General features: G+C 42.3%; 1 protein-coding gene across 1 annotated transcript in view; it reads left to right on the top strand.

Moving 5' to 3' along the window:
* The window catches only part of LOC5505590, a 45,286-nt gene that overhangs the window by 10,528 nt on the left and 20,026 nt on the right, over nt 1–14,732 (top strand). The window contains exons 9-23 of the mRNA XM_048728888.1: nt 199–282; nt 377–433; nt 846–905; nt 1,177–1,245; nt 1,641–1,700; nt 1,834–1,899; nt 2,025–2,093; nt 2,358–2,423; nt 3,179–6,637; nt 6,967–10,135; nt 10,428–10,669; nt 10,822–10,887; nt 12,082–12,201; nt 13,365–13,541; nt 14,018–14,140. Of these exons, the coding sequence (XP_048584845.1) occupies nt 199–282; nt 377–433; nt 846–905; nt 1,177–1,245; nt 1,641–1,700; nt 1,834–1,899; nt 2,025–2,093; nt 2,358–2,423; nt 3,179–6,637; nt 6,967–10,135; nt 10,428–10,669; nt 10,822–10,887; nt 12,082–12,201; nt 13,365–13,541; nt 14,018–14,140 (7,887 nt within the window). The remainder of the gene's footprint in view (nt 1–198; nt 283–376; nt 434–845; nt 906–1,176; nt 1,246–1,640; nt 1,701–1,833; nt 1,900–2,024; nt 2,094–2,357; nt 2,424–3,178; nt 6,638–6,966; nt 10,136–10,427; nt 10,670–10,821; nt 10,888–12,081; nt 12,202–13,364; nt 13,542–14,017; nt 14,141–14,732) is intronic.

The raw sequence follows: 14,732 nt of genomic DNA, 5'->3' as shown, positions 1-14,732 counted from the left end.
ACTGTAGCTATGTAGAGCTTGGTTTCCAATTTCCTTTGCATTTATACAGTGAGAACCGTTATTGCTGGTATTAAGTTAACTTTATTCTATGTAATAACAGTAAAGAGCCCCTTTGTAGGAAAATAATAGCTGTGGCATAAGTATATATACTATTTCTTTTTCTTTTAATCCATGGATATCTTTTTACCATATTTGTAGGAGAGACAGCAGCTTCAGTCAGACTTGATAGAAAGCCAAGCAAGGATTCATGAGTTGGAGAGAATGCTTGATAACAGTTCTCAGGTCAGTACAGTAGGCTGCTCTCACACTGTTTCATAGGGTATGGGGAGGCAAGTGATTGTCATTATGTCATTTTAATCGGTCACCTTTTATACAGGTTGGTGTTGGAGAACTTAATCAGCTCCAGGCAGACAACAAAGTTCTCTATCAGAAAGTAAAGTTTAACTTAAACTATGAATCCCACTGCTCCAAACTGTAGTGATCAGTTATTCCATTGTGCATCCCATAACAATGATCAGATGTTCTATTGCGCATTCCCATAATGGTTATCAGTAATACCACCATTCTTTATTCCATAATCATTAAATGTTGATCCACCACTCCTTTGTTAATATTTATAATTGAAAATACAACTGTTTTTCTTTTACAAGGAAACTTCAAAATAACCATCAACGTCTTTTCTAAGTTTCTTGCTTTAATAAGCCGATGGAAATTGATTCTTTGTGTCAGTCAGTATTGAGCATAAAATGGCATTTCCTTTTTCCATAACGAGGAAAATCTTGTTTTACATTCCATTCTTTTGTATCTTTATTAACCGCTTTTATCTGTACTCCTCTCCATTTTAGCTGGTGGCTGCGGAAAGTGAAAGGAACAGGGCTGTTTCTGAACTCTCCAAGTACAAGGAGGTAAACTTCACTGATGCTTTTACTGATGAATGTTCAAAATTCCATTTTCAAAATTAATGAAAGCTAACATACAACTTGTCCAGCTTTTACATCAATAAATACTTCTTTATTTATTCAAAATGCGTATACTAAAAGTAAGAAACTTTACAGAAAACTGATATCATTGGTAATTTTGTATTCCCTTACCCATACATCAGATTTCTCTGCACTTTCCAAATCTTCATACGTGTATCTTTTTTTCATCTCTGCTTCTCTAACGGCTGTATATCAGGATATAAAAGACCTTCAAGATCAGAAAGACCTGTTGGAGTTTGAACTTGAAGAAATCTCTCAACTCTCTGTAAGTCTTATAACTCAGCTAATGGGGAGTCGCTATAATCCAGAAGCTACCTCTACTAATACTACTTTTTATAATTCTATATCTCCTTTGGGAATCAATTAATGATCTTATTAAATACCTTACTTAGAGTTGGAGCTGATAAAAAGGGGCCAACTATAAAGCTTCTATAAATAGAAATTGAAGATCTTTCTTATTTTATTCTCACAAGTATTCGCTGGTTATCTAAAGATTGTTGACAGATTGATGCGAATATTAAAACTATTTAAAACAGCTAAGAAATAATACCTCTGGTGCCGGTATTAATCATCCTTTGCTAACCTGGACATAACTCTGTATCTTGCACAGTTATACATGCATCCTTTCGTTGATTTTTCATGTCTTTTGATGACCTTTAGTGTGCAGGTTCTGAAGATGACTTTAGTCCACTGCGAACACCAAAAGGCAGGGGGGAGAAGGTAAGCACATACTATGGCAAGAAGTACCAAACTTCAAAATACTCTTTGACAGGAGAAACAGGTTTTTTTCATGTAACTGAAAGTGTTTCGTTCTTGTTGAATACATTGTTTATTGTGTTTATTTTCGCTTCAGGACATATCTGTTCCATTGTCATTGGAGGAGATCAAAACATGTTTGGAAGAAATAGAGACCGAAAAGGTTTGACAATGTGCCATTTATAATACAGTGCATATTTTTAGTTTAAACCTCTACCTCCCTCCAAGTCATTTGTCATTGTCTGTAAAATAGAGTAAAAGAGAAGTAATTGTGTTGTTTGTTTGTAGAATGCTCTCAGCAGCAAAGATGTGGCGGCTCTTCAGGCAGCACGTACAAACCTAGGCATCATGTCACAGGTACTGTCACAGTAGCCACAATGGCAACTATGTGAGTCACCATGGCAACAGTATTAGGTTTTTTGTCCAAACCTCGTCACTCATGCTATAGAAACCACGCAAATTTTGTTTGAAAAAAACGGTATTTTTTTTTCAGAGTATTGTATTGAGTAAGTTTTGTCCAAGATTCCCGTACTTGTATCTCTATTGTTCAGAGTTTTGTTTTGAGTAATTTTTTTTTCAAGTTTTCCATTTTGAGTAAATTTTTAATGGTTCCTGTTCTAGAGAATCAATCGTCTGGAAGCTACCGAATCAGTTCTTCGATCTAAAGTCAAAGATCTGGAGGAAAAGGTAACGCTTGTGTTTAATATAAAAAATTGTATACTTTTAAGTATAAGTACCTGATTCAAATGACATCATTTAACACTCTACACTGATGTAACTAACATTCACAAATTTGGACTTCTGGATGCTAACATAACCTTTCGTTGTCAAACCTTTTATTTTTTTTCAAATGCAGTCGTTACACTTACATTTCCAATAATTTAACTGGTATCTTGTCTTCTGGAATTCCCTTTCTTTATCCTGATTCACCTTGTATAATAGCTTAAGCCTTATGGGCTGATACTTCTTCCATGATTTGGCTTATGCGGACCAATTTCAAAAACCTTCATACTTTACTCTTGCTTCTTTCAGTTTGAATGTATATCATTCTTAAGAGCATCTCTTGTCTTATTCTTCTCTAGACTTCAATCATTTCTGGATTTCTTTGCATCTCTTGTCTTAGTCTTCTCTAGACTTAAATCTTTTCTGGATTTCTTTCTTTGAGAAGAAACTTGTTAGGCTTTGTATGGTACCATACATGATCTCCCTATTAAACTCTTTTTTATTTCGTTTCTGCTCGGTTTGCTTTTTTAAATGAAGTATCAAACGAGACCTAACCCTCTTTCAATAAAAAAATCTTCTTGACTTTTTATTTCTTTTTTACTTAATCTTCCTGTCTTTCTTTTTCATACACCTTTCTTTCCATCTTGTTCAAACGCCTTCTGACGATTCGATTGCACTGATGTGAATTACATTTGCACATTTCCCTTGTGTTCTCCTAGAGCAACCTTGAGACGTTTGATTCGAAGCACACAGCAATTGCACACGATAGCTATGAGCTAAATGACATTACTGACTTACCGGAGATCGATCGCCATAGTACTGAAACACCCCGCGTGCCAAAGACATTCGACAGTCGATCTTATCAGGAACATGATGGCCATGAATCACAGGCCTTGCTTGAACCAATCGATTTGCTATCATGCAAGGGAGGCACTGAAATAGAGTTCCTGGACAAGGAATGTGGTACGGACTTGTCTTGGAGCGATGTTTGTGATATGGAACGGTTCTACCATGACTTCCTAATGAGTGGTGATCTCCCACAAACAACAACCCCATATTTCCAGGTTGCAGTAGAATGTACAGTTAAAGAATGTTCTACGGATCTTTCCTGGCCTACCATGACTGACATGGAACGGGTATATAACGAATTCTTAGAAAGTAAAACAATTTCTGGAAATCTGAGAGATGTTCAATTCGAGGACAAAGAATGTAATACTGATCAAACTGGGTATATTGAATCAGTATCTTTTGTTGAGAAAGGTGATTTTGAAGTTACCGAGAAGGATTGTATGACCGACTTGGCCTGGAGAGACATCGAAGAGGCCGAAGCAAACTACAAGGGCTTTCTTAACAATATAGAGGAAATGGAAGAGAAATTGGCAACATTCAATTTGGAGAAATGTAATGAACAAGGTACTATGACTGAGCCTTCTTGGAAAGATGTTGAAAGCGAAAGTACAGAGACGCACGATAAACAGAAGGCTAATGGAAATGAAGTTACTTCATGTGACATTGAGACCACTACGGATTTTAGTATGGAGATCTTAGAGCATTTGGAAAACTTTTACTTGGAGAGATGTCAGGTCGAGCACGTTGATCGTGGGTGTAATACTGATAATGACGTCGAATGGCCTGCACACTTGACGGAAGCTCCAAGGGTAGATACTGAAGATCAGGCTGTTGCTACAGAGATTACTCTTGAAGGACTCAGGACACTCGAGCAAGGGTACGAGGACCAAGTTCACGAAGTCGAGCAACTGAAATCCTTCTTGTTAGCGCTTGGTAAAGATACCGACGAGAAATCTTGTAGCACCGACTTGACACTGGCTTACATCGAGCAGCTTGAGTTATACCGAGAGATGGAAGTAAAGAGTTGGAGTTCTGCTGAAGGGAAAGACAGTAGTACAGAGACTGAAATAACCGCCAAGAATGATGTAGATATGGAGTATGTTACGAGTAGGGAAGGTAGCAAGGACCTTGAGATATCGTACCTAGCAAAAGTGATGAAGCTAGAGGCAATCGTCCAGTCCTATGAAGACCTATCAAGTTCTATTGAAGTGAAGGATATTAACATAGAGGCAAGTGAAGAAGGTGCTGGATGCACACAGAATGGTGGGATGGTAGATCAGGGAACTACAACACGACTCCGATGGAAAGATGTTGAGGAACCTGAAATATCATATAAGGCGGAGATTATGAAGCTACAGGCTCTCATGAGTAATGAGACAAGTACTAATGAATGCATGACTGATTTGCGATGGAAAGATATCCATGAACTTGAAAGCGCGTACCAGGACTTGCTCGAGGAAATGCAGGTGATTTCTGTTAAACTGATTAAGACCGAAAATCTGGAAAGATCCCACAAGTCGGAGATCGAAAACCTACAAATCGTCGTTGACTCTTACAATACTCGCAACAAAGAGATTATCACTAGTGAATGCATGACAGATTTGCGATGGAAAGATCTCAGTGAACTTGAAAGCGCGTACCAGGACTTGCTCGAGGAAATGCATGTGATATCTGAGAAATTGATGAAGGCCGAGGATCTTGAATGCTCTTACAAGACGGAAATTTCGAAGCTACAGGCGATTGTCGACTCGTTCAACAAGGAAACGAGTGAAACTGGGTGCATGACTGAACTGCTTTCAGAAGACATAGGGCAGCTGAAACTATCTTATCGAGAAGTACTTAAGGAATTACAGTTGATTAGTGAGAAGATGGAGAAGGATGTTAGGGAAAAGATGACTGAAAATAAAGAAGTGATGACCGAGTTTTCCGTAAAGGATATTGAACTTCTGGAGACTGCAAATAGCGAGGAAACATACGTAAGCCATGAAAGAGGTACCGATCGAGAGATGATGACAAGCCTTAGTTTAGAACAATTGGACCTCCTTGAAAAATCGCACCTGGATCAATCGAGAGAGCTTCAGTTGCTTAGAGATCAGTTGAAAGAGGGAGAAAGGAAGACTGTGGATCGTGAAATCATGACGGATCTACAATGGGAAGACATCCTTCACCTTGAGACCGCTTACACCGAGCAACTGGAAGAACTTCAAGTCATCGCGGAGAACATCAAAGAGACAGAGCCAGAGAAGCACACGCAAGCAGTCATGACGGACGTTACATGGGAAGACGTAACAAACCTGGAAGAGAGCTACAAGGAACATCTGTTGAAGCTGGAGCTTCTCGCGGAGAACATCAAAGATTCAGATACAGATGTGACTGAAAAAGAGACCATGACCGATCTGACGCAGGAGGAGCTACTGTATGAAGCGGAATCAAGCAGGAATGAAATCCAAGTACTGAGGAATAAGATCGAGAGGCTGGAGCACTTATCACATGATGATCAAGTCAGGATCGTAACTCAAGGTCCTGAGCAGAGCCTGGCTTGCGAGCTAGGTACGCTGGATATGATAGCACATCATGAGTATGATGATGATGTTGATGAGGTCGGTATGGCAGGACTTCCACAGAGTCCTCCCCCTAAACAAAGCCTTGGCGGAGACTTTGGTGAGCTTGATGCCTTGCTGCAGTACGTGGTTGACAGTGACTCTGATGACAACGTGGTAGATCTTCCTCAAGGTGGTGATACTCAACTGAGTCTGTCAGGGGAGTTGCTCCAGCTTGATGCAATTCAATCCTCCTCCCGCCACAGTGACGGCGACGATGGGCTTGTCCTCCCAGCCTGTGTACATCACTTGGAGAAGATAAACAATGAGTTAGAGAAAGGCGGAACTAATGACGAGTCCATGCTGGCATTGGCTAGGAGTATGGATGTGGGAATGGCAAAAGGTATCCCGACAAATCAACCGGCCGAAGAACAGCCTGAGAATGGCAGAAAGAGTTCTGCCCAAGATGGTGAAGATCCCCTTCTGTCCTTGGCTTGGAGTATGAATATTGCGTTACTAGAAGATATGGTACATCTCGAAAACGAGTATCGTAATATAAAATCAAAGATCACTTACAACAAAGACACTATGACTGAACGTAATTTGTGCGATCATGCCACAAATACGACTTCGACAATGTCTACTGACGATGAGACCTGTATGACAGATGTTGTTATGGAGGAATTACTAGAACATTCGACTGTGACTGAACACCAGTTATCACGTGACAGACTGGAAAACTGGCCTCATCGGGCAATACAAGAATGGGATACTGACATTGTAACGGAGGTAAAGCTATATCATCGCTTCTCTCAATATCATACGTGCTTTTTTAATAACAATTTGTAAAACTACCTACTGTAGTAATGTCTGGTTTTTCATCTAGAAAATAATACACGAGAACAGATTATGTAGTCGATACCATTATGATCCCACAAAAAGTGCTTTTAAAATTTTAGATCGCTAGAATCACAGGCGAGTCTATATTGTGAGCAATGCGTGGACCCCTTTACCTCCTGAAATCATAACGGGATACTATACCTTGATGTGCATGTAAACTATGACTTTGATAACATTTAAGCTGAGCAGCTGTAAACTGCTGTCCATTTGTTCCCTAGGACTTGAAAGAAACATCTTCTAATAAGGATGATGCGGATGACATATTCAAGGACGAGTCATTCACTGATAGTATAGTCCAGGACAACTCTCGCAGGACAAGTACAGAGATAACTCTGGCCGATCTCAAGTACTTCGAGGAGCTGGAGGTCAAACACCATGAGCTTTTACTGGAAAATAAGAGGATGCGAGAGCAAGACCAACAGATCTTGTCCAAACCCGAGACTCTAGACAGAGGAGTGAGTACTGATCTAGGATTTGACTACATCCGGGATATCGAGCTCGAGTATAAGAACACTCTGCAAGACAAGTCCGACGAAGAAAAAGTGGAGCGAATGGAGATGGAAAAGTTTTTGTCAGGAAAAGATAACTACGAGGAAATCGAAAAACAGGACAAAGAGATTAACACGGATCTGGATCTCAATAAAATGCTGGAGTTTGAGAATAAGTACCAAAAAGTATTGGAAGAAAAGTATGAATGGGAGGAAAAATGTAACGATCTGGAAACAGAGCGGGAAAAATGGGTGGAGAATGCGCGTGAGGAGGTGGAAGCTCTGAGAGGACGCCTGCTACAAGAAAACGAAGAATGGCGCGATAATATGAATAACGCGTTAGAGATAGAGCGCGAGAGGCTAGCGAAAGAGAGGGCGGACTGGGAGGCAGATAGGAACAGTATTACAGAACAAGAGAATGTTCTAATAGAAACAAAAGAATGGGCCGATAAAATGAATCGCGATATGGAATTAGAGAGGCAGAACTTAGTACTAGAGAGAGAAAGATGGCAGGATGCGATCAATGAGAAGCTGGAAGCAGAGCGAGAAATTCTGTTGCAAGAGAAAGAGGCTTTACTAGAGCTCAGTAGACGCCCGGAAATGATTGATAACGAAACAGAAACTAGTTTGAAAATAGAAGATATTGCAAGCCTAGAAAAGCTCAAAGAAGAACACTATTCTTATTTTGATAAGAGGAAATTTGAAGGAACTGGAAAAGATGACAAGGAAACGGACACAGATTTGAACTCAGATTACTTGGAATACCTACAGAACGTTGAGCTAGAGCATGATGAGATACTACAAGAAAAAGAGGATCTTATCCAGGAAAAAGATGAGCTATTACGGCAAAAGGAGGCGCTACTTCAGAAGATCCATTATATCGAGGAAGATCAGGATAAGCTAGGCGAGGCTTTGGAGGAAGAACGACAGAGGATGCTGCAAGAGAAGTCCGACTGGTTAGAACAGGTAGAGAGGCAGATGGAACAAGAACGTGAGGTCTTTGCCAAAGAGAAAGCTGAGTTTCAAGATCAAATAGAAAACCAGATTGAAAAGGAACGTGAGATCTTGGCAAAGGCAAGGGCCGAGATACAAGAGCAAATGGAGGGCCAGATTGGACAAGAACGTGACATTTTGGCCAAGGAGAAGGAGGAGTTCATGGAACGAATGTACGAGGAACTTGAGTCCGAGAGGCAGATTATCGGTCAAGAAAAAGACTCGTTGTTGGAGAACAGCAGACTCTTGGCTGTGATGGTGGACTCAGAAAGTGTTACAGAGCTTAGAATGAGAGACATTGAGAGCCTAGAGGAGGAAAAGCAGATTCACATGTCGTGTGATGATAAGGATGTCGTCGAGAGGCAAGATATTGCTCTTGTAACAGACCTTAGTATGTACGACATTCAATACCTTGAAGACCTAGAAACTCTACACGAAACTTGTGAGGCTACAATCAACGAGTTACGGGAATCGTCCAGCGTCCCCTGTGATATGGACAGCACAGGAGTTATCACAGATCTTAATATGTCAGACTTACAGTACCTGGAAGAGGTCAAAGCTGTCCACGAGGGCTGTATGCCTTCTGAGGATGTCGATGTGTCGGAAAAAACGGACGCTAGTGAGAGTGTTGCCGTGGAGACTGAGCTGACTTCCTCGGTGTTGGACTACCTGGAAGAAGTCGCGGCCACTCATGAGGGGATTGTCCAGGAATACGAAGCGTTCAGGGAGTCTATGTTGAAGGATAAGGAGTCTGTCTCGGTGATGACTGATATGACCGGTGAGCATCTGGACTACCTTGGCGAAATGGCTCTTCGAGGGGGTGAGGTCGGGGATCTGGTGCCTGGCCTAGATGATGTAGACAGTGCTTTGCGACAGCTCTACGACTCCGATGGAGAACAGGAATCAGACCAGAGAGAAGGCACTGATGGAGATCAAGGAACACAGCCTAGAGAAGATTGCGCCGTCATGACTGAGGTTACCATTGCAGATATGGCTACTCTTGAGGAGGAGTTGGTCAGCTATAGGAAGGTCAAGGATCTGCAAGAAACCTCCTGGGTTGTTATAGAAGGAGAGGGACTTAGTAAGGGAGTCAACACTGACTTGGAAGGGCCTGACCTGGACTATTTAGAGGAGGTGAGAAAATTGTACGAAGAAATGCAAGACAATCAAGAAAAGACCAATAAACATGAGGTTAACACCATGACGGAATTGACTCTTTGTGAGCTGGATGATTTGGGTCAAGCGGCTGAGGCGTATAACAAATTAGAGAACTCAGGGACGTTGTCCAAGCTCGCAAAGCTGAACCCGCTGTATGAGGATGCGGAAGTACTTACGGATATCCTGATGGAAGACATTGATTATTTGAAGGAAGTAGAGTCATTATACAGTGAACAGAATACGATCAAGGTGGATGTCTCCGTCGAGGCCAGCTTGACTGGTGATGAATTAGCCGAGGTAGGGAATGTTACCAACAAAACTAAAGATTCGAGCTCCGTGATCTCTGAAGATATTTGTGCAGCAGGAGTTGTACCAGTCGTCGAGTCAGTGCAACAGGACTTTAGGGACACTCTTGAGGGTGGACGTACCTCAGACGCCGCCATCCAGTGTAGTCTAATGGATGTGCTGGAGCTGCTGCAGGAGTTACAGGAGCAGCAGCATGAGGGCGCCCCCTTGTTCATAACAGCCATCAAGGTTAATCGAGATGGCCAGGGTTTTGACCCGGTGGAGGTCATGCTCCGCCGCCAAGCTAGTGCCTCCTCCACCCCTGTCACTCGGGACGTGAGCACAGCCAAGCGGCGCAGTGCTGATCTGGACAAACGACACAGCAGCAACATGTCGCTGAATCTGGACTACACCTGGAAATCAACGTCAAGTCTGGATGCCACTCCCGTACAGCGACTCTCAGGTAAGAAATGTTTATGGAATTCTTATGGGCGCCTCACAGAAGGATATACGATCAACTCTTTGCCTCTCCGCCAACTAACACCATCATAGCTTCACGGACCCATGTCTAGGTTTTTTTGTCTAGAAAGTTGACTGAAGGAGAATAATAAAAAAAAGATTAAAAGCAGCCAACCTAGTCCAATACTCTGACAAGTATATGCATGGCATTGTTCTCATTGTTTTACCTCGTTCTCTAATACGTTTTAGTGGCCTCGATTGTATCAGACGATGCCATATTTGTCGTTTTGCTATAGGGCTTAGCCGCACCGACTCCCCTCAAGTACCTCTTGCTCAGGACGAGACATTCGACCTTTCTGACCTCGAGAGCGTTGCTAGTGAACAGGCCGACGAGGTACCCGCCTTGCATGATGGGAAGGATAGCTTAGTGGCGAAGTTCGACCGATTCCTGCTCGAGCGTAAGGACTCTGAGCTGAGTAGTCTAGCCGCCTTCAAGAATGACATAGCGGACGGGCCGAGCGGGAACCCGAACAATAAGGTAATATAATGGTTGGACCCGGGTGAGGGGAAATGTTGATTGTGTGCTTGCTTGTTTGTGTGATGTTGTTCTTGTTTCTGTTCAAGTGTTTTTCTCATGTCTCATATTGACCTAATGCTTGTGTACTCATGCCTTCGCGTCTCATTCCCCAGGGTGTGGAGGAGTTGCTCCGTGAGAATGATCGTCTGCGCGCACGTATACAAGACCTTGAGAGAACAGTAAGTAAAAGCTACAGTACTTGTGATATCTACATGTAGGGTCTGCGCGCACGTATACAAGACCTTGAGAGAACAGTAAGTAAAAGCTACAGTACTTGTTATATCTACATGTAGGGTCTGCGCGCACGTATACAAGACCTTGAGAGAGCAGTAAGTAAAAACAACAGTACTTGTGATATCTGCATGTACGGTCTGCGCGCACGTATACAAGACCTTGAACGAGCAGTGAGTAAAAGCAACAGTATTTTGATGTCTGCATGTAGGGTGACCTAGTATAGAACCCCAACCTCCCATCCCCACCCTCTCTGTGGACACACCCATTAATACAAGCTCTGTTCCGAAGTCAGTGTCGATCCCTCATTCCGTGTTATTCCCTGCTTAGAAAGTTGCCAGTAGTTTGTATTCTAGATAAAGTACGCGCAGATATTTTGTGCCTAAGACATTTTCTTTTTCGACCAAAGAATGATGGAACCCATTTGACCCAAAAGCTGGCTCTTTGTACTTGGTGTATTATCCACGTGTCACCTGTGCTGTTTGTTTGTGTTAGCTTTCCCACCACAGACCGCAACAAGCAGTACACGAATGACTCACGCTCGCTTGTTCGCGTCCTTGGCTCAGCCCAACGTGTTGGCTGTGGTATTTGGCTGTGGTTCTCTGTGTGTTTTATTGGCGCCGAGTTTAATGTATTCCACTCCTATTATCATAGTGGGTACTCGTGCATAATGCCTGGGTAGAGCCGCAATTACTCTCTCAGCCAACCGCAATCGCGATTAACGTACTTTTAGTGAAATCAAGACACCGATCACTTGCATTTGCTAATGAGTCTGTGCCATTTAACCACTCCAAGTAGCGAGTGAGCAAATGAGGATTGTTTTTGTGACGTGCCTGAAGGCGCAAGGTGTGCCGGCTCTCGAGGACTTTGGGGAAATGCAATCTAGCGCAGCTATTTGACACACGCGTCTGTGAGAGCTCTAATATGGAGGGGGAATCAAAGGCAGACAGCGACGAGCCCGTCTTGTTCAACCTACAGAGCATGTTAACGTACTTAGCGACTCACGAGTCTGTAAGTGGCTCCGCGCGCCGTGTTCATACTCCGGCTTTAAACTTCGGGATTTCCTCACACAAACCCGGGAACTTCCCGACATTTCTGCTACATGTTTTGCGGAGAAGTTAATGGAGTGATTCTGTTTGCAGAAGGGGGATTTGTCTGCGGAGGAGATGGAGTTGCTGAGGACGAAAGTGGAGCAGCTACAACAGGCCCAGCAGGCAGGTTCCATTTCGTGTTTACAAAACAGAAATACAAACACAGCGCAATAGGCAGGGCCAATTACACTAGCGTTTCAATGTAAGGTCTTGGAAAATAATAATTTCAATGAAACCAGTTGGTTTAGAGTCTAAGCTCGGGCGTTGATTTCTCTAAACGCTAAATACGATTCGACTCTTGCCCGTACCAAATCTAAGAAGTTGTATTCCCAACCTGTTTTCCTTTGAATTATTTATGAGTTTCTACCGTGAAATGCAGGGAACAGCGACGTTTTCAGATTTCTATTATTTCGAGAAACCAAAAACCTAGGATTTTATTTAATGCAAAGATATGGGATCGCAGTTAATGATAATTTGCATCATATGTTAATGTACCTGTTTTATTCAAAAACGGCGTGTGATGGTTTATTTGAGTATTCCAAAACGTAGTAAATGTCAAAATTGTTTGTTATGAGCTTTTTAAAGCAGACGCGATAGGAAATAATCGCAACAACATGTTATTTTGGTTGTATCTCATATCCCTGCTAAATCGTATTTGATTTGACCCGGACCTCACTTTCCAAATGAGAAACTTTAAAATAGTCTCAGTCTGGGGATGTCAGAATTATTGATGCTTCAACAAAACTCATGTCATTGAGCCGCCGGTCCGGTCATAACCTAGGGGGGAGAAAAGCCTTGTTTCAGAGCAAGATAGCCAGTAAGTCGGTCGCCACTTTATCTTTAATATAGTTTTATCTTTAAATAAAGTTTTAGCTGAAGTCGCCTTAAATGCGGAACTGAGTTTAAATGATTTTGTAAATAAACATCTTGTGTAAAATAAAATCTTAAACTTATATTTTTAAGTACAAGACTCCGCACAGCTGTAGTCATTCAAGCTACATTATAAAAATTACAACACACACCTTAGAATTGCTTACCCAAGCACCAACTGAAGCTAAATTATGTAAAAACTCAGATAAAAATCATAACCCCGCCTTGGCCACTTAGAGCCAGTCATCTACTGCTTGGGCAAGCCAGAAAATTAAAAAAAAAACACTAAATATAAAATCAGGATAAACAATAGCAATTATACAAGTCTGTTTTAGTTCTCTGCGTGATCAAGTGTGTAGTAAAAATGAAACCCTCTAAGACCCTTTTAATGCCATGCAGCCTTCTATTGCTTGAGCAAGCCCTAAAAAGTATCGAGCTAAGCCTAAACTTGCATGTTACACTAGACTCGGTTGCTACTTGTACACGAGCTCGGCCAGGGACTGGGGATAACCGACTCCGATATGGAGAGCCTGCTGTCCTTTGGGCAGGAGACCAGCGGTGCTACGTCCCCCGTGGATAGCGCGCGCTCAGAACGGTCCCAGGATTGGTTCCACCGCATGATGCAGGCCGAGTCTATCAAGGTAATAAAGACCAGCCGTGGAACAAACTACTAGCGCAACGCTTACGCTTATTTCTATACTATAACATTATCTAAACTGAACCAATACTTAAAAAAGAAACAATATCTGAACTGGACCAGTATCTATTCTGTAAAAATATCTAAACTGAACCAATACTTAAACAGAAACAATATCTTAACTGAACCAGTATCTATTCTGTAACAATAACTAAACTAAAACAGTTTCATACGATTCTAAAACTTCATAAATGTATAAACTTTTCTAAGCTTTAAACCGAAAGCCGAAAGTTTTGACTTTGTTTTTTTTATGGCTTGAGTTACATTTGTATCGTATATATTTGTATTTGTCTGGTTTAGCTTGTCCAAATACCATGAATTGTGTGTGCTGTAAAAATGTCCCACGTGTTGCTGTGTTTAATACGCGCTGCTGTGTTTAATACGCGCTGCTGTGTTTAATACGCGTTATATGCGTTTCAGTCGGAGCAGGGTACACAAGCAGGGTCTGGTGATGCCACCGGCCAGTCCAGCCAGACAACCGGGGACTTACTGAAACTGATGGAGCTGTCGAATGACGGCACGATCCCAGAACACCTGCAAAAGGTAAGAAATGGTCACGTGACGGCACGATCCCAGAACACCTGCAAAAGGTAAGAAATGGTCACGTGACGGCACGACCCCAGAACACCTAAGATATTGTCACGTGACGGCACGATCCCAGAACACCTCCAGAAGGTGAGACGTGGTCATGTGATGGCACGATCCCAGAACACCTAAGATATTGTCACGTGACGGCACGATCCCAGAACACCTAAGATATTGTCACGTGACGGCACGATCCCAGAACACCTAAAATATTGTCACGTGACGGCACGATCCCAGAACACCTTCAGAAGGAGAGACATGATCACGTGATGGCACGATCCCAGAACACCTTCAGAAGGTTAGACATGGTCACGTGATGGCACGATCCCAGAACATCTTATTGTTATTTGACGGCACGATCCCAGAACACATTCAGAAGGTGAGACATGGTCACGTGATGGCACGATCCCAGAACCTATTCAGAAGGTGAGACATGGTCATAAAATTGCCATAAGGCCATCCGTGTTCGGTCAGCACCATTGACAGTGTTTTCATCAAGGACGATTCACAAATTATTGACTATGTCATTATGTCTATAAACATTCAGGAT

Source organism: Nematostella vectensis, chromosome 6 (genome assembly GCF_932526225.1).
Source record: "Nematostella vectensis chromosome 6, jaNemVect1.1, whole genome shotgun sequence".
In the NCBI taxonomy this organism is placed as follows: domain Eukaryota; kingdom Metazoa; phylum Cnidaria; class Anthozoa; order Actiniaria; family Edwardsiidae; genus Nematostella; species Nematostella vectensis.
The sequence above is the reverse complement of the archived record's forward strand: the minus strand, read 5'-3'. Positions and strand labels throughout refer to the sequence as shown.